General features: G+C 43.6%; 2 protein-coding genes across 3 annotated transcripts in view; both read left to right on the forward strand.

Annotated features, from left to right (window-relative positions):
* LOC308323009 (uncharacterized protein) overlaps positions 1-7,586 on the forward strand; it is a 12,779-nt gene extending 5,193 nt beyond the window's left edge. The window contains exons 5-10 of one of the 2 annotated variants that reach the window (XM_080774578.1): positions 534-578; positions 663-746; positions 3,485-3,589; positions 3,970-4,068; positions 6,577-6,681; positions 6,968-7,586. In XM_080774578.1, coding sequence (XP_080630704.1) covers positions 534-578; positions 663-746; positions 3,485-3,589; positions 3,970-4,068; positions 6,577-6,681; positions 6,968-7,177 — 648 coding nt within the window. In that variant the 3' untranslated portion in view covers positions 7,178-7,586. Of the gene's footprint in view, positions 1-533; positions 747-3,484; positions 3,590-3,969; positions 4,069-6,576; positions 6,682-6,967 lie in introns of both variants that reach the window. The other variant, XM_080774577.1, reaches the window with a different exon arrangement.
* Positions 7,587-13,107: 5,521 nt separating this feature from the next.
* The window catches only part of tmco6 (transmembrane and coiled-coil domains 6), a 28,914-nt gene continuing 16,234 nt past the window's right edge, over positions 13,108-25,787 (forward strand). The window contains exons 1-8 of the mRNA XM_080774576.1: positions 13,108-13,270; positions 14,439-14,548; positions 14,771-14,883; positions 17,726-17,900; positions 18,407-18,511; positions 21,123-21,214; positions 21,866-21,985; positions 24,533-24,641. Of these exons, the coding sequence (XP_080630702.1) occupies positions 13,180-13,270; positions 14,439-14,548; positions 14,771-14,883; positions 17,726-17,900; positions 18,407-18,511; positions 21,123-21,214; positions 21,866-21,985; positions 24,533-24,641 (915 nt within the window). The 5' untranslated portion in view covers positions 13,108-13,179. The remainder of the gene's footprint in view (positions 13,271-14,438; positions 14,549-14,770; positions 14,884-17,725; positions 17,901-18,406; positions 18,512-21,122; positions 21,215-21,865; positions 21,986-24,532; positions 24,642-25,787) is intronic.

A 25,787-nucleotide genomic window follows, 5' to 3' on the forward strand; every position in this document is an offset into this window, starting at 1 on the left:
CCTGTCTCTCATAGGCTCAGTAGCATATGACATCACTGAGCACCCTGTATCCCTGTCTCTCATAGGCTCAGGTAGCGTATGACATCACTGAGCAACCTGTATCCCTGTCTCTCATAGGCTCAGGTAGCATATGACATCACTGAGCAACCTGTATCCCTGTCTCTCATAGGCTCAGGTAGCATATGACATCACTGAGCAACCTGTATCCCTGTCTCTCATAGGCTCAGGTAGCATATGACATCACTGAGCAACCTGTATCCCTGTCTCTCATAGGCTCAGGTAGCATATGACATCACTGAGCAACCTGTATCCCTGTCTCTCATAGGCTCAGGTAGCATATGACATCACTGAGCAACCTGTATCCCTGTCTCTCATAGGCTCAGGTAGCATATGACATCACTGAGCAACCTGTATCCCTGTCTCTCATAGGCTCAGGTAGCATATGACATCACTGAGCAACCTGTATCCCTGTCTCTCATAGGCTCAGGTAGCATATGACATCACTGAGCAACCTGTATCCCTGTCTCTCATAGGCTCAGGTAGCCACCCCCGCCAAGAAGGGTGCAGCTCCCCAGCCCAAGCCCCAGACCCCCGGAGCAAAGCCCCAGACCCCCGGAGCAAAGCCCCAGACCCCCGGAGCAAAGCCCCAGACCCCCGGAGCAAAGCCCCGGACCCCCAAACCTAAACCCCTTCCACCAGCCCCAGCTGAGGACTCCAGTGACACTGCGTCTGACAGCGAAGAGGAGGTAATATTATTATTGTCTCCACCATGAAGTCATGGGGAGAGAGTATGTTTTATTGTCTCCACCATGAAGGCATGGGGAGAGAGTATGTTTTATTGTCTCCACCATGAAGGCATGGGGAGAGAGTATGTTTTATTGTCTCCACCATGAAGGCATGGGGAGAGAGTATGTTTTATTGTCTCCACCATGAAGGCATGGGGAGAGAGTATGTTTTATTGTCTCCACCATGAAGGCATGGGGAGAGAGTATGTTTTATTGTCTCCACCATGAAGGCATGGGGAGAGAGTATGTTTTATTGTCTCCACTAGGGCTGACCTTCGATCACGTATTTGATGATCGATTCCTTTGTTTCAACGCTTCGAAACCCAACGGGGGGGGGGGGGGATGCGAGCAGTGACTCTTTGGCTTAAACAACGATATAGCGGAGGGAAAGGCATGCTTGGATTGGTCTCATTTATTTTAAACAATAAGCAACAACTGTTGCAGCCTTCATGAAAGCAGTGACGCACAAATAATTAGGCTTAATAAAACATCCGACCGTAACAAGTCAACTGCCTGAAACAGGCATTACCTCTCCATCAAATAAAAATATATAATCCAAACTCCTCTGTCAATTGTAAACGAACGGTAACATGAATGAACTCTTCAAGCCTGACACTTGTCAGAAATAAAATCAACCACGGTTGATTTGATTGATCATAAAGTTAATGTGACTGTGAGTGTGCGACTGTGCGTATGGGAAAAAATATATAAACTTCACAGATTATAGATCACTTGGAATTATAACAATCTGAGTATTGCCTGAATAATGCCTCTAGTGAAATCCCATTTTTTATCGACATGCGATGCCGATGGAGAAATTTATATAGCACATTTAAAACAATAAAAGTTGACCAAAGTGCTGTAGGCCTACAGGCTGAAACAAGTGGAGCATCACCATCGGCGCACAAAAAAAAGCATAATTAAAAGAAAAAACACAGGTAAATAGTATAGGCTACATAATTACAATAATACGATCAGGTGCAATTAAATGCCAAAGAGAAAAGGTGTGTTTTCAGTAGAGATTTGGTCTGGGTCTGTAGGAGCTGCTCTGCTGCATGGGAGTTCACAGTGACGGAACAGGTCAGTCTTCAGACAAGAAAAAAAAAAGATATCGCTGGCAACGGCAAAATCAATTCTCCGCATCGCCAAAATAAATCTATATGCCTAGTTTAATTCGTGCCATTATACTCAGCCAATATGCACAACGCAGCGCATGAGATTGCAGATCTTTGAATTTTTGGTGCGCGTACTGAGCGCACTCACCATGTGAATCCAAGCAGGTCCTCACAAGTATAATGTACACCGCCAGGCTCCACAAGGTTCTCTGCGCAATGGCACATCGATAAAAGTTGGGATTTTATAGTGGCATTATTCAGGCAATACTCAACAGATTGTTATAATTCCAAGTGATCTATAATCTGTGAAGTTTATATTTTCATTTTCGTGTAAGTAATGTTTTTATATGACTTATCAAACATGGTAGCCTATATTTAATGTCCACTGAGCTGTGGTGCGCTTGCCTACACTCTCAATTAGGGATTTTCCCAGCGGTCATTTTCACTCTTGTGTAGCCTACAACCTTTATTCAAATAGGGTATTTTAAAATGCAACCACACTTTCGATTTATTTTTCCTGGCTCCTGGGACTGCAGCTGCACTTGTTCAGTTGACTTCCTTGTTGTTAACACGGGGAAAGAGGAGGCGTTGCGAGGCGCAAGCATGGCTCGCGGACCAAATGGGGCCGTCTCGCGGACCAAAAGCGGACGCTTTTTTTTAAATTACTGTTCGATTCAAAATTTAAAAATCGATTCCCGTGCGTATAGATTGAACGTCGATTAATCGATTTTTTTGGGTCAGCCCTAGTCTCCACCATGAAGGCATGGGGAGAGAGTATGTTTTATTGTCTCCACCATGAAGGCATGAGGAGAGAGTATGTTTTATTGTCTCCACCATGAAGGCATGGGGAGAGAGTTTGTTTTATTGTCTCCACCAGGCTGAAGGCATGGGGAGAGAGTATGTTTTATTGTCTCCACCAGGCTGAAGGCATGGGGAGAGAGTATGTTTTATTGTCTCCACCAGGCCGAAGGCATGGGGAGAGAGTATGTTTTATTGTCTCCACCATGAAGGCATGAGGAGAGAGTATGTTTTATTGTTTCCACCATGAAGGCATGGGGAGAGAGTATGTTTTATTGTCTCCACCATGAAGGCATGGGGAGAGAGTATGTTTTAACAAGACTTTCCTACTAGTTCCAGGAATATATCCCACCCTTTTCACATTGTCCTGTTATAGCGCCATTTGTGCAAAACACATTTTTGGAACAAAATGCCACAAATCATCCAATTGCCATCCAAGGCGTAAGAAGAAATGTCACCCTTTTCACATTGGCCTATTATAGCGCCACCAGGAGGCCACAACCTGACCTGCCCTGGTGGAGACCTGTCCTGTTATAGCGCCACCAGGAGGCCACAACCTGACCTGCCCTGGTGGAGACCTGTCCTATTATAGCGCCACCAGGAGGCCACAACCTGCCCTGCCCTGGTGGAGACCTGTCCTATTATAGCGCCACCAGGAGGCCACAACCTGACCTGCCCTGGTGGAGACCTGTCCTGTTATAGCGCCCCCTGGTGGAGACCATTATTCTTACACACAGTGACATGTAAACATTCTCTGATCTGTAATGTCCGCTGTGTGTCGCTTAGGATACACCATCGCCTCCAAAAGCCACGCCCACAAAAGCCAAGGTGGGCGTGGCCAAACAGACGAGCAGCCAAACGCCCCAGAAACACGACATCCCCAAGAAGAAGGTATGTGTACACACACACGCACGCACGCACACACACGCACGCACACACACACACACACACACACACACACACACACACACACACACACACACACACAGCTACTGCTGTTGTCCTGCGATGTCCCCTTATCGTTCACTAAACTCACCCCACACACACACACAGCTGACATAGTGGACTACTGAATCAAACTAGTGTTTACTTTTCACAGTAGGTTTTTACTCTCGAGTCATTTAAGAAAACATGCGGAACTCGATAAATGTCTTTTCACGCAGACTTCATTTCTCTCGACAGTCATAGGTCAACTAAAATTATCTTTCTTTGTTTTCTTCATATGGTCTGTGGCGACTAAAAGGAAGACTAAAATAAACTCTTTGTTTTAGGCGACTAAAAGGAAGAAGCCTGTAGCGCCCCCTGGTGGAGACGGTGGTGGAACGCCAGTCAAACAGGCCAAGACCATATTCACCGTGGAGCAGTTGCAGGTATTGTGTGGTTTTTATCCCATTTTTGATATAAACGTGTTTATATATTATATATAAATGTGTTTCATATATTATGCTTGAGTAAGTCACTGTCTCACCCGTCGATAACCCCTTTTGCTAAATATGAGGTGTAATTTAGTAAAACCGTACAGGTTAGTAAGTTAGTAACATTGAGTGGTTAATTATAAAGTACATGCCCCATAGACACAATGTTATGAGTGGTTAATTATAAAGTACATGCCCCATAGACACAGTGTTATGAGTGGTTATTTATAAAGTACACACCCATAGACACAATGTTATGAGTGGTTATTTATAAAGTACACGCCCCATAGACACAATGTTATGGTGCCCCGAGGTAAGAGCTTCCGTTGCTCCAGACTGTACGACGGAAGCATTTATATTTGACTCATGATCAGAGCTTCCGTTGCTCCAGACTGTACGACGGAAGCATTTATATTTGACTCATGATCAGAGCTTCCGTTGCTCCAGACTGTATGACGGAAGCATTTATATTTGACTCATGATCAGAGCTTCCGTTGCTCCAGACTGTACGACGGAAGCATTTATATTTTACTCATCATCAGAGCTTCCGTTGCTCCAGACTGTACGACGGAAGCATTTATATTTGACTCATGATCAGAGCTTCCGTTGCTCCAGACTGTACGACGGAAGCATTTATATTTGACTCATGATCAGAGCTTCCGTTGCTCCAGACTGTATGACGGAAGCATTTATATTTGACTCATGATCAGAGCTTCCGTTGCTCCAGACTGTACGACGGAAGCATTTATATTTGACTCATGATCAGAGCTTCCGTTGCTCCAGACTGTATGACGGAAGCATTTATATTTGACTCATGATCAGAGCTTCCGTTGCTCCAGACTGTATGACGGAAGCATTTATATTTTACTCATGATCAGAGCTTCCGTTGTTCCAGACCAGGGGTGCCCATTACGTCGATCGCGGTCGACCAGTCGATCGCAAGCGCTGTGCAGGTAGACCGCATGGCCCTGACATGAGTCACATGACATGAAAAAATGCAGTGCCATGTTTTCAAGTGTGGGGAACGTCGGGTCTGTTCTGTTAAACAAACAAATTAAAAGGATATCTATCCATCATTGTTCATAATTATAGCAAGATGCGCGCGACAATGAAGCCTAAAACATATCACTTCCATGCAGAGTGGGAAGAAGATTATTTTTTCACGATGTCACATTCCAAGTCCAACTGCCTTACTCGAGCCCATCGCTACATTCATGTGCTTCCCATTCAGAAGCTGATGTTGATTCCATTGCCTCGAAAATAGCAACACTTTTTAACATAAACTCTTCTGCGTTGGAGAATGAGATCATGGCACTGCAGGCTGATATACAGTTAAAGTTGCGCGCCTGCGATGGAGAGTTTTGGAACTTACTCGTGAAGGAAAAGTATCTAAACATCAGGACTTGTGCAGCCTCGCTCACAGCGTTATTTGGCTCCACATATTTATGTGAATCAGCGTTTTCCCACATGAAGATAATTAAGTCCAAATATCGTTCCACGTTGACGGACGATCATTTGGAGGCCTGTTTAAGACTAGCTGTCAGCAGTGACTGTCCGGATTACGCAGCGCTGACGGACTCCATTCAGTGCAAGGCTGCAAGCAGTCATCTGATTAAAGGGATAGTTCAGATTTTTTTAACTTAAATTGTATGAAATACTTTCCATTAATATAGTGGTTGCAACTGTATTAATTGATTGCCAGAGTCCTGTGGTGGGAGTTCTGCTCTGGTTGAGTTGAGTGCATTATTCCTTCATGTGATTGTGTATGCTTTTTATGTGAGATACTTTTAATATTTAACATTTTATGAGCAATATGTTATTACAAATTTAAATTGATTGACGTTATTACAAAGAGTAACTTTAACAAAATAAAGGTGGTAAATAAATAGAATTGATTTTGAAACAGTCCTAATGCCTTAAATGTTATTTATTTTGAGTATTTTAAGCAATGGGATAATATCTTTTTGGTTGGTAGATCACCTTGAGCTGGCAATTTTAAAAGTAGACCTCAAGTCAAAAAAGTGTGGGCACCCCTGCTCCAGACTGTACGACGGAAGCATTTATATTTTACTCGTGATCAGAGCTTCCGTTGCTCCAGACTGTACGACGGAAGCATTTATATTTGACTCGTGATCAGAGCTTCCGTTGCTCCAGACTGTACGATGGAAGCATTTATATTTGACTCATTATCTAAGCTTCCGTTGCCATTTTCTTTCCTTTTTTTAATTGATGTTTTCAGTCCGGGTTGAGCGTACAATGTGTGCTAATTAGTGAGACCACTGATAACTTCTAGTCTAGAGTTTAAATGTGTGTGTGTGTGTGTGTGTGTGTGTGTGTGTGTGTGTGTGTATGTGTGTGTGTGTGTGTGTGTGTGTGTGTGTGTGTGTGTGTGTGTGTGTGTGTGTGTGTGTGTGCGTGCGCGTGCGTGCGTGCGTGCGTGTGTGTGTGTGTGTGTGTGTGCAGGTGTTACAGAGTGTGTTTGAACAGAACAACCATCCTCATCCGCGCGCCAGGAACGCGTACCAGGAAGTGGCCGCTGAGCTGGAGCTTGAACTCCTACCTGTACAGGTACACTTATTAACCAGTTCTGACCTGAGATCAGATTCATACCAGGTTTCCACTGGACACACACTGGTCTGATTAACCCATTCTAACCCGAGATCAGATTCTAAAAATGTCAGTCGTTCTTCGATTTTTCAAAAATTAGCAGACCTACAAGCTCGTAGCGCGCCACTCACGAGCTTGTAGATCTGCTATTTTTCAATAGCTAAAGCATAGCATAATGCTAACACCAAAAGGGGTTCCCGCCCAAAATGGGATAATCATAATAATTATTTAACCCTCTCCTCTCCAGAGATGGTTCAGGAGCGCTCGAGATCGCCAGATAAGGCTCCTGAAACCCAGACAGAGCCCCGTCAAGAAACCTCCTGCACCCGACCCCACCCCTGGGCCCGAGGGGGCAGCACCCTCCTCCCCCCCCCCCCCCCCCCAGGAAACCCAGGAAACCCAGGCCCAAGAAGATTCCGTCCTCCACAGCCTCCACAACCAGCCCCAAACCACCTGACGGCCCCTCCCTACCCCCACCCACAACCACACCCAAACCCAGGAAGAGTAGGGCGAAAAAAACACCCGAAGCCCCCACGCCTGAACCAGCCCCCCTAGCCCCACCCTCCCTACCCCCACCCACAACCACCCCCAAACCCAGGAAGAGTAGGGCGAAGAAAACACCTGACGCCCCCTCCCCTGAACCAGCCCCCCTAGCCCCACCCTCCCTACCCCCACCCACAACCACCCCCAAACCCAGGAAGAGTAGGGCAAAGAAAACACCTGACGGCCCCTCCCTACTCCCACCCACAACCACACCCAAACCCAGGAAGAGTAGGGCAAAGAAAACACCTGACGGCCCCTCCCTACCCCCACCCACAACCACACCCAAACCCAGGAAGAGTAGGGCAAAGAAAACACCTGACGGCCCCTCCCTACCCCCACCCACAACCACACCCAAACCCAGGAAGAGTAGGGCAAAGAAAACACCTGACGGCCCCTCCCTACTCCCACCCACAACCACACCCAAACCCAGGAAGAGTAGGGCGAAAAAAACACCCGAAGCCCCCACCCCTGAACCAGCCCCCCTAGCCCCACCCTCCCTAGCCCCACCCTCACCCTTCGCTGGAAGCTCCGCCCCGCTCCACCCGGACGGCGTGGGGGTGGGGCTAGGGGGTGACGAGGCGACGAAGAGGAGGAAGAGGAAGAGGAAGACAGACGGCGGAGGAGGTGGAGAAACACAGACGCAGGAGACGAACGAGGAGACACCACAGAAGAAGAAGAAGAAGAAGAAGAAGGAAACCATAGAAGAAGAACCTGTAATCTACACAGTGCAGGAGGAGACGAACCAACACACACCACAGAAGAAGAAGAAGAAGGAGAAGAAGAAGAAGAAGGAGGAGGAGAAAACCATAGAAGAAGAACCTGTAATCTACACAGTGCAGGAGGAGACGAACCAACACACACCACAGAAGAAGAAGAAGAAGGAGAAGAAGAAGAAGAAGGAGGAGGAGAAAACCATAGAAGAAGAACCTGTAATCTACACAGTGCAGGAGGAGACGAACCAACACACACCACAGAAGAAGAAGGAGAAGGAAACCACAGAAGAAGAATGTATCAACAACAACACAGGAAAGAAGAAGAAGGAGGGGGAGGGGTCGGAGGTCAACGGTGGACAGACGGACCCTGAAGACCACACAACAAAACAGAAGAAGAAGAAGAAGAAGAAGATGAAGGAAACCACAGAAGAAGAAGCTGCCAGCGTCTCTGTGGTCCCTGAGGTGCAGGAGGAGGAGAAGGAGGGGTCGGAGGTCAACGAACCTGAAGACCACACGACAAGAGAGAAGAAGAAGAAGAAGAAGAAGAAGAGAGAGAAAGACGCAGAAGAAGTGGTGGATGTCTCCCCCCCGCTGAGTCCTCCAACACAGAAGAAGAAACGTGAGCATGCGACATGTCGTTGAGCTTGTAGATCTATGAACATGCAGTTCACTCACTGTACACATTACATTACATTATAATTACATTACAATTACATTACAGTCCATTATGTTATTATTACAGTTCACTGAACACATTACAGTCATTATGTTATTAATACAGTTCACTGAACACATTACAGTCATTATGTTATTAATACAGTTCACTGAACACATTACAGTCATTATGTTATTATTACAGTTCACTGAACACATTACAGTCATTATGTTATTATTACAGTTCACTGAACACATTACAGTCATTATGTTATTATTACAGTTCACTGAACACATTACAGTCATTATGTTATTATTACAGTTCACTGAACACATTACAGTCATTATGTTATTATTACAGTTCACTGAACACATTACAGTCATTATGTTATTAATACAGTTCACTGAACACATTACAGTCATTATGTTATTATTACAGTTCACTGAACACATTACAGTCATTATGTTATTAATACAGTTCACTGAACACATTACAGTCATTATGTTATTAATACAGTTCACTGAACACATTACAGTCATTATGTTATTAATACAGTTCACTGAACACATTACAGTCATTATGTTATTAATACAGTTCACTGAACACATTACAGTCATTATGTTATTAATACAGTTCACTGAACACATTACAGTCATTATGTTATTATTACAGTTCACTGAACACATTACAGTCATTATGTTATTAATACAGTTCACTGAACACATTACAGTCATTATGTTATTATTACAGTTCACTGAACACATTACAGTCATTATGTTATTAATACAGTTCACTGAACACATTACAGTCATTATGTTATTAATACAGTTCACTGAACACATTACAGTCATTATGTTATTATTACAGTTCACTGAACACATTACAGTCATTATGTTATTGTTACAGTTCACTGAACACATTACAGTCATGTTATTGTTACAGTTCACTGAACACATTACAGTCCATTATGTTATTAATACAGTTCACTGAACACATTACAGTCATTATGTTATTAATACAGTTCACTGAACACATTACAGTCATTATGTTATTAATACAGTTCACTGAACACATTACAGTCCATTATGTTATTATTACAGTTCACTGAACACATTACAGTCCATTATGTTATTGTTACAGTTCACTGAACACATTACAGTCATTATGTTATTATTCTGATGTCTGTATTTATCTCTCTGTCCTGCCAGAGAAACACACAGTGAACGAGTCAGAAGACCCACAAACAGAAACCACAGAACACACCCCCGAAACCACAGAACACAGGCCCAAAAAGGTGACGTATGATTCTCACCCAAACGCACTGTCAGAGATCGGAGTTACAACTCTGACGGGGCCGAGTCGACTCTACCGAACTCGTGCGTGCGTTAGGGCATTAACCAAGCGTGATTTTTGATAGTCGACTCGACTGCATCAAAATCGGTTTATAGTCGATTATTCGGCGGTAAAATCTAATATTTTTTTCCATCCAATCAAGCATTAAAACACTGTGTGCTGTCGCCTCACAGCTAGAAGGTCCTGGGTTCGATTCCCACGCTGTGGGTGCTGGCGGCGTGTTTCCTCCTCCGCGTCATCAGTGCCCATAGCCGAAGGCGGGGTTGGCGAAAGGGCCTGTGTGGAGTTTGCATGTTCTCCCCGTGTCCCCTAGGGTAGGTACCCTCACAAAAAACATGCAGTAATCCTGGTCACTAAACTGCCTCCCCCTGGCCAGCCGGGGCGTTCCTTCCACGCGCTATGTCCAACCAGGGAAACTCCCCCCTGTCAGGTGTAAAGGAGCAACTTGGACACTCAGGCATGAAGGAAGCATGAGTTCAGTCCGTTCCTCTCCCCTTGTCCCCCATATAGGGGGACTAGGTTGGTCTCCCCTTGTCCCCCATATATGGGGACTAGGTTGGTGGAGGGTGTGTAGAGCCCAGGATCACATTAGATGATTGACACAGGGGTGAAAAATGGATTACAAAATCGTGGGATAAAAAAATATATATATAAAAAAAAGAAAAGATAATAGTATCCGTTGAGTTGATCATAATTATTATTATTATTTTTTTTTTTTCTGCAGAAAAAGAAATCCTCCAAGAATAAAGACTTGTGTGGTTGGACTGACGGGATTAAAACTCCATGAATGATCAAATGCAAATGGTGCATTTTTATATAGCAACATTATACACACACACACACACACACACACACACACACACACACACACACACAGAGGAAACCATGCAAGGCACCGACCTGCACATCAGCAGCAATCAGGGGTTCAGAGTCTTGCTCAAGGACACTTGGGACACTACCTCTGGGGGAGCCCCACACTACAGGGATCGAACCGGGAACCTTCGCCACATCCTGTGATTATAATATGAACTCTTTGAGAGCTGGAAACGGGATCACGCGAGGACTGTTGTCACGTGTCGTCTCGTGTTTTAAACGCGTTTCTATTAATGTTTTTACGAAGCTCTTCCTCGTTGGAGGTGTCTGTGTGACGTAATGGTTTTATGTCACAACCAGTGTTGATTTTGTCGACTAAAACTTAAAACTATGACAAAGAATGTTCGTCGACTACCTTTGTTTTCACTGCCAAAAAAAAAGGTAACTGAATGTAAAACTAAGCTATGACGATTAAGACTAACATGTCAGGAAGGGACTAGTGGACAAGAGATCCACTACTATACAGTAAGTCATTTCACACTTGGCTGCATGCTGAGAATAGCAGGGCTTGTAGATCTGCTATTTTCAGCATGTGTCAAATCAGTCATTGGAAACACGTCAGTTATGACGGTATTTATTTTTTCAATCTGTCCTGTAACGGAAAGTAAGATTCTAGTTTTACTTTTGACATAAACTGTGTGTTGGTGAAGAAATTACATCATCATATTATAATGTTAGTGAAGGAATTACAATTTACAATTTAGGCATTTAGCAGCAGACGCTCTTAATCCAGAGCGACTTACATTAAGCAAGAACAAAAAAGCATGGGAATACATCACATAAAAACATTTATCATGAAACATGCGTAAGCTAAGAAAGTAACAGTGGAATATCTATATAATGAAACTATACATATAAACTATACATATATACTACTATGCTATACATAAGTACTATGATGTGCTATGACTATATACAATGCACTTATAGTGCTGTCTACATAACATGCTATAAGTCTATCAAAGACTATCAAAAAGGGGGTGGGGTAAGTGTGGGGAATGACATCATATTATTAGTGATCAAGGGAAGGAATGACATCATCATATTATTAGTGATCAAGGGAAGGAATGACATCATATTATTATAATGTTAGTGAAGGAATGACATCATCATATTATGATAATGTTAGTGAAGGAATGACATCATATTATTAGTGATGGATGGAAGGAATGACATCATTAAATGAATGTCCAGTTGGTGCCGACTGTATATACTGTATTTACTGAGACCAGTAGATCACAAAGACCACATGACATAAAATACCCTAAAAATGTAGTTTATGTATAAAAATAACTATGAAGGGTGAGCGACTCTTGTAGATCTGCTATTGTCAATAACGTATCACAAAAGAACGCTCCTCGTTCCAAGCTTTTAAATCTATTATCACCGTTTAACAGAGTGTATAGTAGGGCTTTTAGATCTGTTATTATCACCATTCAACAGAGTGCATAGTAGGGCCTTTAGATCTGTTATTATCACCATTCAACAGAGTGCATAGTAGGGCCTTTAAATCTGTTATTATCACCGTTCAACAGGGTCCATTTGGTTCCTTTTGTACACTCTCAGAGTTACAGAGTTAAAGGTCATTTAGCTGGGGACCCCCTGGAAATCCCTCAGGACCCCTGGGGGTCCCCGGACCCCCTGGAACTCCCTCTACTCCCTCACCTTGGGAACTGTAGAGTTTAAAGATATTAAACAGACCTTTACACTCTCCCTCCGCTGGGTGGTGCTGTGGGACTGTCAATCGGTCCCAGGGTTCAGTGTTGCCATGTCTGCTTGTTGTAAGCGACCACTATGTTTGGTTTTGTTCCTGAATGTTGTTTAAACACGGACCTGCCAGGGACCCCCTCTACCAGGGACCCCCTCTAACCTCTATCAGTCAGGGACCCCTCTAACCCCCTCTATCAGTCAGGGACCCCCTCTGTCAGTGTTGCCATGTGTGCTTATGATAAGCAACTTTGGGCTTGTTTTCAAATCAAAAATCAAGTTTTTTCCCCAAGATGTTTTGGAAAATAGCAGATCTACAAGTACAAGCTCACAATTATGAGCTTGTAGATCTGCTATTCTCAAATAGTTTATATGAATATGAATTTTTAAATAGCAAAATTGTGTGTCAGTCGCATTTTTTAAGCTTGTTACATACACCATGTGCTCGTTTCTCTCGCAAAACCTGGCAACCCTGCAGCGGACATGGCAACACTCTTGTGTGTGTGTGTGTGTTGGTTAGCATGGTGCTAGCAGAGTTAGCCTCAGCTCCATGCCTGTAACCGGCATCTTATTGTTTTTATTTTAGATAAAATAAAGTATTTATTTATTATAATTATGTGGAGATTAAAGTCTGTTGGTCATAAAGCTTCAGATAATAAACACAGTCTGGACGAATTTAAGACAAAGAGGAGACAACATGAGAAAGGTTGGTTTGTTTACTTCACATCAAGGTCTAGCCCAAAATTTTAGATTATCGTAGAGGTTTTTTTTCGATTCTGACGAATCTCTCTCAAAGTTAACCCCGCCCCTAACGTCGAAAAAGCAACCTTGATGCCTTTAAATCACTCTTACCTTGTACAAATGCAAAATCTAAGCTGCTTTTAATGTTGCCCCACTTGTTTGTGACGTCTGCGGAACCATATTAAACCCCGCAGATGCTTATTTTTCCAATAAAAAAGGTATTTTAATCAACTCCGTCTCGGAATCTGGCGGCCATCTTGCTTTTTTCTCCATTGTAAATGCGCAAGAGAACCCTGGCCGCTAGGGGCGCGGGCAATATTCTGTTGCGCCGTTTACCGCATTTACAATGGAGGATTCAGAAACTGAGTGGATTAAAATACCTTTTTTATTGAAAAATAAGCATTGACAGAGTTTAATATGGTTCCGCAGACGTCACAAACAAGTGGGGCAACATTAAAAGCAGCTTAGATTTTGCATTTGTACAAGGTAAGAGTGATTTAAAGGCATCAAGGTTACTTTCTCGACGTTAGGGGCAGGGTTAACTTTTAGAGAGATTCGTCAGAATCGAAAAAAAACCTCTACGAGAATCTAAAAATGTGGGCTAATCAAGGTCCATTTCTAAAGTGTAGTTGTTTATTTGGGCTATTTTCTAATGTGTAGTTGTTTATTTGGTCTTGTTTCTAAAGTGTAGTTGTTTATTTGGTCTTGTTTCTAAAGTGTAGTTGTTTATTTGGTCTTGTTTCTAAAGTGTAGTTGTTTATTTGGTCTCGTTTCTAAAGTGTAGTTGTTTATTTGGTCTTGTTTCTAAAGTGTAGTTGTTTATTTGGTCTTGTTTCTAAAGTGTAGTTGTTTATTTGGTCTCGTTTCTAAAGTGTAGTTGTTTATTTGGGCTTGTATCTAAAGTGTAGTTGTTTATTTGGGCTTGTTTCTAAAGTGTAGTTGTTTATTTGGTCTCGTTTCTAAAGTGTAGTTGTTTATTTGGTCTTGTTTCTAAAGTGTAGTTGTTTATTAACCTTTTACAATTTAGGCATTTAGCAGACGCTCCTAAATAATCCAGAGCGATTTACATTAAGCAAGAACAAAAAAGCATGGGAATACATACATCACATAATATAAAAAGTATTTGTCACCAGCAGTGAGACAGGCTCGTAGAGACAGACAGCTGGTCAGTAAGAGACTGCTACTTCACGACGATGATGAAGATGATGAAGATACCATGGACTCTTCTGATTCAGCTGACCAGGTGGGTGCATGTGTGTGCGTGTGACTGTGTGTGTGCGTGTGCGTGTGTGTGACAGTCTATGACTGTGTGTGTGTGTGTGTGTGTGTGTGTGTGTGTGACTGTGTGTGTGTGTGTGTGTGTGTGTGTGTGTGTGTGTGCGCGCGCGCGCGCGTGCATGGGTGAACGTAGCTCTTTTGGATGAAAGCGCTGTTATAAATGCATCCTGTGACCTTTGACCTCCAGGTGGTGGAGTTGTTCCGTAAAGTTCAGCGCAGCAGAGCGGAGGAGACTGAGGTTCATCTGAGGGCTCTGAGTCGAGCTCTGAAACACCCTGCTGCACAGCTGGCCTTCATTAGGTGGTTATTATGATTATTATTATTATTATTATTATTATTATTGTCTCCACCAGGCCGAAGGCATGGGGAGAGAGTATGTTTTATTGTCTCCACCAGGCCGAAGGCATGGGGAGAGAGTATGTTTTATTGTCTCCACCATGAAGGCATGGGGAGAGAGTATGTTTTATTGTCTCCACCAGGCCGAAGGCATGGGGAGAGAGTATGTTTTATTGTCTCCACCAGGCTGAAGGCATGGGGAGAGAGTATGTTTTATTGTCTCCACCATGAAGGCATGGGGAGAGAGTATGTTTTATTGTCTCCACCATGAAGGCATGGGGAGAGAGTATGTTTTATTGTCTCCACCAGGCTGAAGGCATGAGGAGAGAGTATGTTTTATTGTCTCCACCATGAAGGCATGGGGAGAGAGTATGTTTTATTGTCTCCACCAGGCTGAAGGCATGGGGAGAGATTATGTATATTGTCTCCACCAGGCTGAAGGCATGGGGAGAGAGTATGTTTTATTGTCTCCACCAGGCCGAAGGCATGGGGAGAGAGTATGTTTTATTGTCTCCACCAGGCCGAAGGCATGGGGAGAGAGTATGTTTTATTGTCTCCACCAGGCTGAAGGCATGGGGAGAGAGTATGTTTTATTGTCTCCACCAGGCTGAAGGCATGGGGAGAGAGTATGTTTTATTGTCTCCACCATGAAGGCATGGGGAGAGAGTATGGCCCTCATTTATCAACCGTGCGTACGCCAAAATATGGGTGCACGCCGAAATTCCCACAATTGTCGGCATTTACCATTTCCACCAAAGACAAAAAGTCACGTCTGGTCGGGAGCTGTCGTACGCTTTGTCCTCGGCTGTTTTTCTGTCGTACACAAGCGGAGCAGCATTGTCTGAACTGCTGACACGCTGTCACAGGCATCTAAGCATCTGTTTTCACTCCTAAAATGTTAATATAAAACTATGTATATATATAGCCTACAGAAAAAGAGAGATTTCGAACTTTACAAGTAATTAAAATCGCGCAATTAAAAACAATATAACATGTTTACAATGTATTAGTTTGTGCTTAATCTAACAGTGCTTTACTGGCCTTGTTATGCGAGCGCACTTGTGAGATGATTTGGGAGTGCATGCGGCATGACATCAGATGCCTATATCACTGTACTGTGATATATACTGTATATATTTTTAAAGGCATAAATGGACTGCACGCCTTTATTTCCAAGTGACAATGACAAGCATACAGCTTGCCTATTTGCAATTGTAGCAGGCTATAGGCGTAAGGGGCTTAATCATTCACCATTTAAATAAGTGCTTTGACAGTTCAGATAAAAGCGAGATCATTTTCGGGGGTCGGGAGGACGGGACCGCGGCGTGCGTCACCAACGCATACCTACCAGCACACATGCAAGCCTTCATCCATATGTTTATGATTCGTTCATCAATTATCAAATCACTCCATAAACGTTGATTACTGCCTTGACGACATGGTAGCCTATCTCTCATGCAGGCATCACTCACCCACAGGACTTTAATATCACAGCAGTGCGCAGTCTCACCGATCGCCTTCGCCGTGCACTGCGCACGAATGGGTAAAAGTAATATAGGCCTGCCTACAAACGTATTCCATTCATGGCGATGCGATGTGTCATGTAGCCTTGAGGTGCATGGACATGACAGCAAGGCAAGCGAGGTGAGAGGGAAACAGAGTAGACAGGGTAGGCCAGGCCTACAACTTTATTTAATTCATGCAGGTGTTCGTTCTTTATTTATTTAAGATACAAGTTGGGCTTGCAAGTTGCGTGTGTGTGTGTGTGTGTGTGTGTGTGTGTGTATGAGAGAGGGGGGTGAGGTGGGCAAGGCACGGGGGAAACTTTTTTCCCCTGTAACGATGGTTTCCAGGTCGTACTGCAGTTGTTCATGTCGCAAAAACGAGGGCGAGGCTTGATTTCATAGGGCGTGCCGGATAGATTTCAGCCGTCACATTTATTAACGTCAGAAAACTAAATGAAGGAAGGATCAGCTGTTTGCGATCACTTTATAAATGCCGTGGCGACGTGGGTGTACTACGAAACCTGCACTCAAATCTGTGGCAGATTTTACACTACATTGATAAATGAGGGCCTATGTTTAGTTGTCTCCACCATGAAGGCATGGGGAGAGATAGCTCTGTTCCATAGCTCTAATGCGTTGCATGTGAGCTATGTTACTATCAACTTCCGCCGCTCGCATGAATGCAGACCAGCCTCTACTCTTTAGTATAAAAAGAACGTTTTTGCTACTCACCAAAACAAAGGCGGGTTGTGTCAATAGAAAGACTACTTTCCTTAGTGGAATCACTCTGAGCCCCCCACCAAACTGTACTTTTTGGCCAAAAAGGGATTTTGTTTCCACCGGAAAAAAAACATTTTTAGTTACTCCGCTGCGCCCTCTACTGATATTGCCCAGAGAACTGCCTCATAGAGAATATTTTTCCTCTGGTGAAAAAAAATCCCTTTTTGGCCAAAAAGTACTGTTTATACGTGTGGTGGGGGGGAGGGGGGGGGGGGCTCAGAGTGCTTCCACTAAGGAAAGTAGTCTTTCTATTGACACAACCCGCATTTGTTTTGGTGAGTAGCAAAAACGTTCTTTTTATTTTCGCCAAAGAGGAGAGGCTGGTCTGATTTCGATTTGAGATTTAAAATTGTAAGTCCCATAGCCTTGTACTGCACAGGGCAGAATCGTAGAAGCAGTAGAAGGATATGGATCAGAGCTAGGGGAGAGAGTATGTTGCCAATAATGCTTTTTCCGTGTGTGTGTGTGTGTGTGTGTGTGTGTGTCTGTGTGCGTGCATGCATGCATGCGTGTGTGCGCAGACAGGAGAACAGCATCCATGTCCTTATAAGGCACCTGTCGGGTCACATGGCTCAGAACCGCCTGCATGCCTGTCGCTGTCTCCACCGCCTGTCCCAGAGCAACGCTGCCCCCTACTGTTCACCTGCTGCACCGTACCTCATCACCTACCTGTCCGGACAGAGCCCCGCCTTCACCGTCAGTACCGCGCGTGTGTGTGTGTGTGTGTGTGTGTGTGTGTGTGTGTGTGTGTGTGTGACTCAGTCCTATCCTAACAATAGTTTTAATTTTCTCTGTTTACAGTGTTTGAAATGCATCATGTTTCTGTATGCTGTACTCTCATGTCCTGTTATGTTAGTATTGTTTAGTGTTATTAGTTATTATAGTGTATTATTATATATTATGTTATTATTGTTTAATGTCAGGGCACTACGGATGGAAATTTGCATCTCTGCTAAATCCTAAAAGTGTAATGTTCAGTAATATATTATATATATTATATATAATCCCGTCCAAATAAACCAGTAAAGTGAAGTATAACGTTCGACATTTTTTTTTTTTTGCATAATGTAATGATTCTACAAACATGTCTGCCTTTGTGCATGCGTGCGTGTGTGCGTGTGTGTGTGCGTGCGTGCGTGTGCGTGCGTGCGTGCGTGTGTGTGTGTGTGTGTGCGTGCGTGCGTGCGTGTGTGTGTGTGTAGGAGGTGTGTGTGTACGTTCTAGGGAACATGGTTCCAGACAGTCAGGAGGTCAGAGACAAACTGTTGGCTCAGGGTCTGATCCCTGCTCTGGACAACTGTCTACAGGTCAGTCTGATTCGGATTACACTGTTTACACTGTTTACATGTTACACTGTTTACACTGTTTACACTGAGACTGGTCAGTTTCACTGTCTACACTACAATTTACAATGTAGTCAATTATCAGACGCTCTTAATCCAGAGCGATTTACAGTAAGCTAGAACAATACATGGTGATACATCACATACATAGAAATAGTCATCTAGAATCATAAGCAAGCTAAGAACGACCAGCTAGACGAGACATTATCCCTTGCATAAAGGAGGTGAATTATAGATAGATCTTTATTTGTCATTGCAACGTGTACAACAAAATTAAAAGTGCCAACCAATCAGTGCATTATATCACAAGACAACATACAAGCTAAAACAAAACACACATGACTTCTTGTTATTGCACAACCCCAGCAGCACTAATGCACAAACAGTAATTTCATCTGTTATCGCACAACAACAAACCCTTATTGTACTTTAAGATAGCAGATAAAAAAAAAAAACTATAAGTGTCGCAGCAACAGATCATTTTTTAGCAGCATTGAGTGCAGCTACCGCTGTGGGATAGAAGCTGTTACTGAATCTGTTGGTCTTGGACTTGGTCACTCTGTAGCGTCTGCCTGATGGCAACAGTTCAAACAGTGAAGTGAGCGGGGTGGGAAGTGTCTTTCATAATGTTCAGAGTTTTTTTATGACAGCGGTCTCTGTGTAGTTCTTCCAGTGTGGGGAGAGGGCAGCCAACCATCTTCTGTGCTGTATTTATGACCCCCTGGAGCTATCTCCCTACAACGACCACCTAGTCAGACATTATCCCTTACATAAAGGAGGTGAATTATCTCCCTACAACAACCACCTAGTCAGACATTATCCCTTACATAAAGGAGGTTAATTATCTCCCTACAACGACCACCTAGCCAGACATTATCCCTTACATAAATGAGGTGAATTATCTCCCTACAACGACCAGCTAGCCAGACATTATCCCTTACATAAAGGAGGTGAATTATCTCCCTACAACGACCAGCTAGCCAGACATTATCCCTTACATAAAGGAGGTGAATTATCTCCCTACAACGACCAGCTAGCCAGACATTATCCCATTATAACCTAGTGGTGGTAGAAACAGTAAAAATAATAATAATAATGTAATGTTTTCAGATCCATAGAGCTAACCTCTCTGTGGTAGAAGCAGTGATAATAATAATAATGTGTTCAGGTCTATTCTGTCTATTCTGTTTGGTTCAAGTCATAACCTCAACAAGTCCCCGGGATTCACAGTTAGAGTGGGTAACAGTGTGGTCACAAATAGGGAAGAGGTCACTTACTTGGGTTTTATACTAGATAACAAACTCACAGGTGAAAAAATGGCAATGAAAGTGATCTCAAAGGTCAACCAGAGAACTCGTTTCTTGGGCAGGATATCCCCTTATGTCAACAGCAGTGCTATGAGGACCTTGGCCGGTGCCCTCATCCAGTGCCACTTTGACTATGCGTGTACTTCATGGTACAGAGGTATCTCCACGCTTTTGAAAACAAAGCTGCAGACCTCCCAAAACAAGCTTGTGAGGTTACTACTAAAATTGGCTAAGGGTGGAGGAGAGAGTATCCCAGCTCTCATTGTGTCTGGTCTTCAAGATCCTAGGTGCCTCTGTTCCAGAGTACCTGATGGGCTACCTGCCCAGAGTGAGGGATGCTCACAGGTACTCAAACAGAGGAAGTCCTTATGATCTAGTTCCCCCCAGTTTCAGGACACTCATGGGAAAAATGCTTTTTTCTACGCAGCCACTACTCTGTGGAATGCACTCCCTCCAGCCCTGAAATCCCTAAATTCTATTGCAATATTTAGGAAAGACCTGAAATCATGGCTCCATCTACACACTCACTGGTCATAGTTAGCTTCCGACCCCGGATAGCCCATCTCCCATGCTCAGGACTATTCTCTCAGGGTACCTCTTGTCCTATGTATATAGCTCCCAGCCTTATATATAAGGATTATTTATTATATGTTCCATGGTTGTTTTGTCTGTACAGTATGTATGTGTGTAGTTTCATGTTACAAAGTGGACCACAATGGAAACAAGCGAAGGCTTTTTTGTGTCTAAGTCCATTTGGCGTTTTTTAAAATGATGTCATTTTCTGTAATTTTCTTAATCAGACCAGTGTGTGTCCAGTGGAAACCTCGTATGAATCTGATCTCAGGTCAGAATGGGTTAAACTGCCAATAAAGTATTCTATCTATCTATCTATCTATAGGTCCATAGAGGTAATCAGGCTGTGTCAGAGTCAGTAGGATTCACTCTGTTTATCTATCTATCTATCTATCTATCTCTATCTCTATCTCTATCTCTATCTCTATCTCTATCTCTATCTCTATCTCTATCTCTATCTCTATCTCTATCTCTATCTCTATCTCTCTCTCTCTCTCTCTCTCTCTCTCTCTAGGTCCATAGAGGTAATCAGGCGGTGTCAGAGTCAGTAGGATTCACTCTGTTTATCTATCTATCTATCTCTATCTCTATCTCTATCTCTATCTCTATCTCTATCTCTATCTCTATCTCTATCTCTATCTCTATCTCTATCTCTATCTCTATCTCTATCTCTATCTCTCTCTCTCTCTCTCTAGGTCCATAGAGGTAATCAGGCGGTGTCAGAGTCAGTAGGATTCACTCTGTTTCAACTCCTCCAGAGCTCAGAGGCAGCCCAGACCATCATACCGTGAGTAGGGAACACAGACACTTCATTTCACACCTTATTACTTGCGCAGGCAGAGCGCGCAAGTACTAGTTTGGCCCGGGACTCGTACGCACCGTCCCAGCCGTCCCGCCACTTTTGATGCGTAGGCACCGTCCCAGCACAATTGTGCCTGATACGGCAGTGGTGCCAGATTACATACATCTGTATAACTAGCTCTCAATGATGACGTAAAAAAGATGTGGATTAAAGGACCCAATGCCAGAGTGTAATTGGTTTTCGATGGTGACGTAATGACGATATGTTTTAGTGTCGGGAGGATTACAGGTAATGCTCCTGTGTATACGTGTATGTAATCTGGCACCACTGCCGTATCAGGCACAAGTAGTCATTACTGAGATTTGACAGTTTGTAGCGGTCTAAAGTACTTGCGCGCTCTGCTTGCAAGCAAGTATGCACTCGACAGAGTGCAGTTCTAGTTTCTGTATATAAATGGTTCTTATCATGTAAAACCTTATGGTTATTATCATGTAAAACCTTGCGTGTGTGCGTGCGTGTGTGGTGCGTGCGTGTGCGCGCGTGTGTGTGCGTGCGTGCGTGTGTGTGTGTGCGTGCATGCGTGTGTGTGTGTGTGCGTGCGTGTGTGTGCGCGTGCGTGTGTGTGTGTGCGTGCAGGGCGGTCCTAGCCTCTGGTCTACCTGAACAGCTGCTCTCCGTCCTGACGACCTCCGACCCCCAGTTTGGCCACGCCCCCTCCATCGAGGCTGCCTGGTGTCTGCACTACCTGACCTCCAGGTGACCTCTATGACCTCCGTGACCTTTTCATCGACATGATGTCACTGTTTACAGTAAGACGCTCTGAGGGCGAGAAGCTGAATCGACAGAGCTTCTTAATGTGGCACAGTGGAGACTGTTAATGTGATGTCATCAGTGAGGTCACATGTAGAGTTGCTGGCCGGCTCCATATATGGAGATCTAGTACGGTCTAGGGCTGACCTTCGATTCCGTATTTGATGATCGATCATGATCGAAGAGCAGTGACTCTTTGGCGTAAACAACGATATAGCGGAGGGAAAGGCATGCTTGGATTGGTCTCATTTATTTTAAACAATAAGCAACAACTGTTGCAGACTTCATGAAAGCAGTGACGCACAAATAATTAGCCTTCATAAAACATCCGTCCGTAACAAGTCAACTGCCTGACACAGGCATTACCTCTCAAATAAAAAAAATATATAATCCAGAAAATGTAGGGATTTAGCTTCTCTTCCGATTGAAACTCAGATGTGAAAACACCAAAAAAAAAGCACCACCCGATCGTAACATCAATGAACTCTTAAATCAATCAAACCCTCTAGGCTCTCTATGGCACAAAAAACTTAATAAAAGTAACAGTTTGGCTACCATTCAAAACAGTACACGCTGTCAAGTGTAAACCAAGTGAACATTTATTTCTTCTCCTCTTGCCGTAACATTACCTGAAATAAAGCGACATTTAATCGAGGCCTTATGACTTTTTCACTTTTGATGAATTGAACACATGGTGGACCCTCTTGTAAACGAGTGTAGTGCTTAATTGGGTCGTCCACTCACAGTTAACAGTCTTTGTATTTCAGTTTGTGCTTGAAATGTACTGTACTGTAATTCTGCAAACTGTTAATACATTTCAATCAATCAATCAAACGACAAACTCACAGCAGCAATTGCGAGGCATGGCTCGCGGAGCAAAGGAGGAATTAAACAATAAACTCAATATAGTATCAGTGCAATAGTTATCACTATACAGACAATATGAACAGAGACATTACTTTGGCAAGTATAATTTAAAACTAAAAAAGGTATAGGCTTAATATAGGCTACTGAGCTTGCCTTGATTGACACAATGACGACTCACTCTACTCACTGCTGTCGGTTTGCATCCGAATTTCGTTGTGTGCCAAAAAAAACAATGTGTCTACATTCTTTGGCAACAGGCAACTTCTATTTTTGTTGACAATAAATCCCGCTTTGGAGAAGATGCGCTCTGACGGTGTTGAAGTGGCAGGGATGGAGAGAATCCGCTTAGCTACTGCTGCCAATTTAGGATAACCTGGCGCATTGTCTTTCCACCACGACAGTGGTCCGGAACTCGCTTTGGATTAATAATAATAATAATAATAATAATAATCTTTATTGTCCCGAAGGATATTCATTTTCACAGGTCTGTTCAACACCAACAACAAAAACAGCACACAGTACAGAAACAACATAACACCAAGACAATACAAAACAAAAAAAAACATGAGGTCCCCACTGTGTACAGAAACCATCCTATCGGCGGGGCAGTTTGTTTAATGCCGCGATGGCTGAGGGGACAAAACTCCTACTGAAACGAACCTTTTTCCAGGGTAAGGTTCTGTATCTTTGTCCAGATGGCATGAGGTTGAAGAAGCGATACAGGGGATGATCAGTGTCACGTGATATTGAGAGTGCTAGCCGTGTGATGGCATTATTGTTCATATCAGAAAGTGTTGGTGTGGGAAGTCCACATTTGTCTGGGATTTGTCTCTAACAAAGTCATTCAGTTCTCTCTGCGCAGTCGGCCCCTCGTCCTGATCTCCCTCGGATCCATCATCATCATCGTCTTCCATTAAGAGGAGTTGACGTGTTCTCTCTCGGTCCGTCATTCTAGGCCTCTTAGCCGGTGAAGCCGTGTCACTGCCACTGCCCTGGCTGTCGGCGTCACTCACGGCTTCCTCCCGGACCCTGACCGCTGGTCTCACTCTCAGGCCCTCAGCCAACGGAGTTATCTCCGTGCGCACGGCTTCCTTTTCCTCGTCAGATAGCCACTTTAACCTCTTGAAGCGGGGGTCGATGGCTGCGCCCAGAACAGCAGCATCAGTCGGGTCTGAGAATTCCCACCTCCTATTCATTTCCTCCGTCAGTTTAAGTTTCAGAGCTTTTTTGGCGGGACTGTCGTCAGCTCCCACTGTGAGAAATTCGCTTTTAATCTTTGACAGCAGTGGCACTACTCCTGATATGGACACATTTTCTTCTTTAGACAGCAGTTCAGTCAGAGGCGTTGCGGTGCTGCGAGGCGCGAGCATGGCTCGCGGACCAAATGGGGCCGTCTCGTGGACCAAAAGCGGCCGCTTTTTTTTTAATGACTATTCGATTCAAAATTTAAAAATCGATTCCCGTGCGTATCTATTGAACGTCGATTAATCGATTTTTTTGGGTCAGCCCTAGTACGGTCAAACCATGTATGGTTATCCAGGGTTTGACCTGTCACCTGGTCATGGATGGTTATCCAGTTAATCCTGTTAATCTGTTTATCTGTGATCGTCTCTCTCTGTCCTGCAGTGACCATGCCAGGCTCCTGCCTCTACAAACTCTGGCTCGGTGCAGTTCCCTCCTGGGGACACTAGGGGGTGCTGTTGCTGCAGGGAACACTGAGGAAGGAGTGGAACTGGTGAGTCTTGTCTCTGTTTATTTGTTGATTTTTTTATTTTATTTAACCTTTATTTAACCAGTAAAGTCACATTGAGACTGCGTCTCTTTTACAAGTGGGAACTCGCCAAGATACCTTCAATACCAAGATACTTCAATACCACATCGTCAATGTTACATTTTGAACCAGCAAATACAACATCCATAATAAACCTTAAAGTATACCTATATGCATAAATACAACAAGTCACCTGTCCTACTTTTTATTTATTTATTTTTAGTAGCAGGGCAAAATACACCATATACACAATCTCCACGATCTGAGCCCATATAATAGATATATAGGCATAAACATAGGGACACTTCTCAAGGGAACTTTCAAAGCCAATTTTAGTCTGGACTGCAGATCATTCCACGACCAATAAGGGCCAAAAAAGGCCAGACATTTTTTACCCCCCTCGGATTTGAATGCTGGTCCTACACACTACACACTACACACTACACACTACACACTACACACTACCCACTACACACTACACACCAAGCCAAGCATTTGACCTGAGGTTTAGGCCCTTTTGGAACCAGATTGAATTTGGATGAAATGTAAGACGGCAGGTCACCCAGACTGGCTTTATAAATGAAAACATGCCAATGCTGAAGCCTGCGAGCTGCCAATGAGAACCAACCGACTGCAGCATACAACGTGCAGTGATGTGTTCTGAAAGGTGCATTTGTTGTGAATCTCAATGCAGCGTCATGGTACAGGGGATCCAATTTGGTCAAGGATGAGGAGCAGGCAAACCTATAAATGGTGTCACCATAATCCAATTGGGACAGAAAGAGACCAATGAGCAGTTCTTTACGAGCTGAACAAGCAAAACAAGCCTTCAATCTGTAGAAGAAACCCAGGGTGAATTTAAGCTTTTTGCACAAGGAATCAATATGAAATTTGAAGTTAAGGTGTTTATCCAACCAAAAGCCAAGGTATTTGTAGCGTTGCACCCACTCAATGGGAGTTCCATCGAGAGTGGAGATACTCATTTGAGCTGAAATAGCCAACATAGCTTTAGTTTTGGTGCCATTTAGCAATATGATAGATAGATAGAATACTTTATTGGCAGTTTAAGAAAATTACAGAAAAATGACATCATTTAAAAAAATGCCAAAT

Source organism: Protomyctophum bolini (assembly GCF_963924005.1).
Source record: "Protomyctophum bolini genome assembly, chromosome: 10".
Taxonomy (NCBI): domain Eukaryota; kingdom Metazoa; phylum Chordata; class Actinopteri; order Myctophiformes; family Myctophidae; genus Protomyctophum; species Protomyctophum bolini.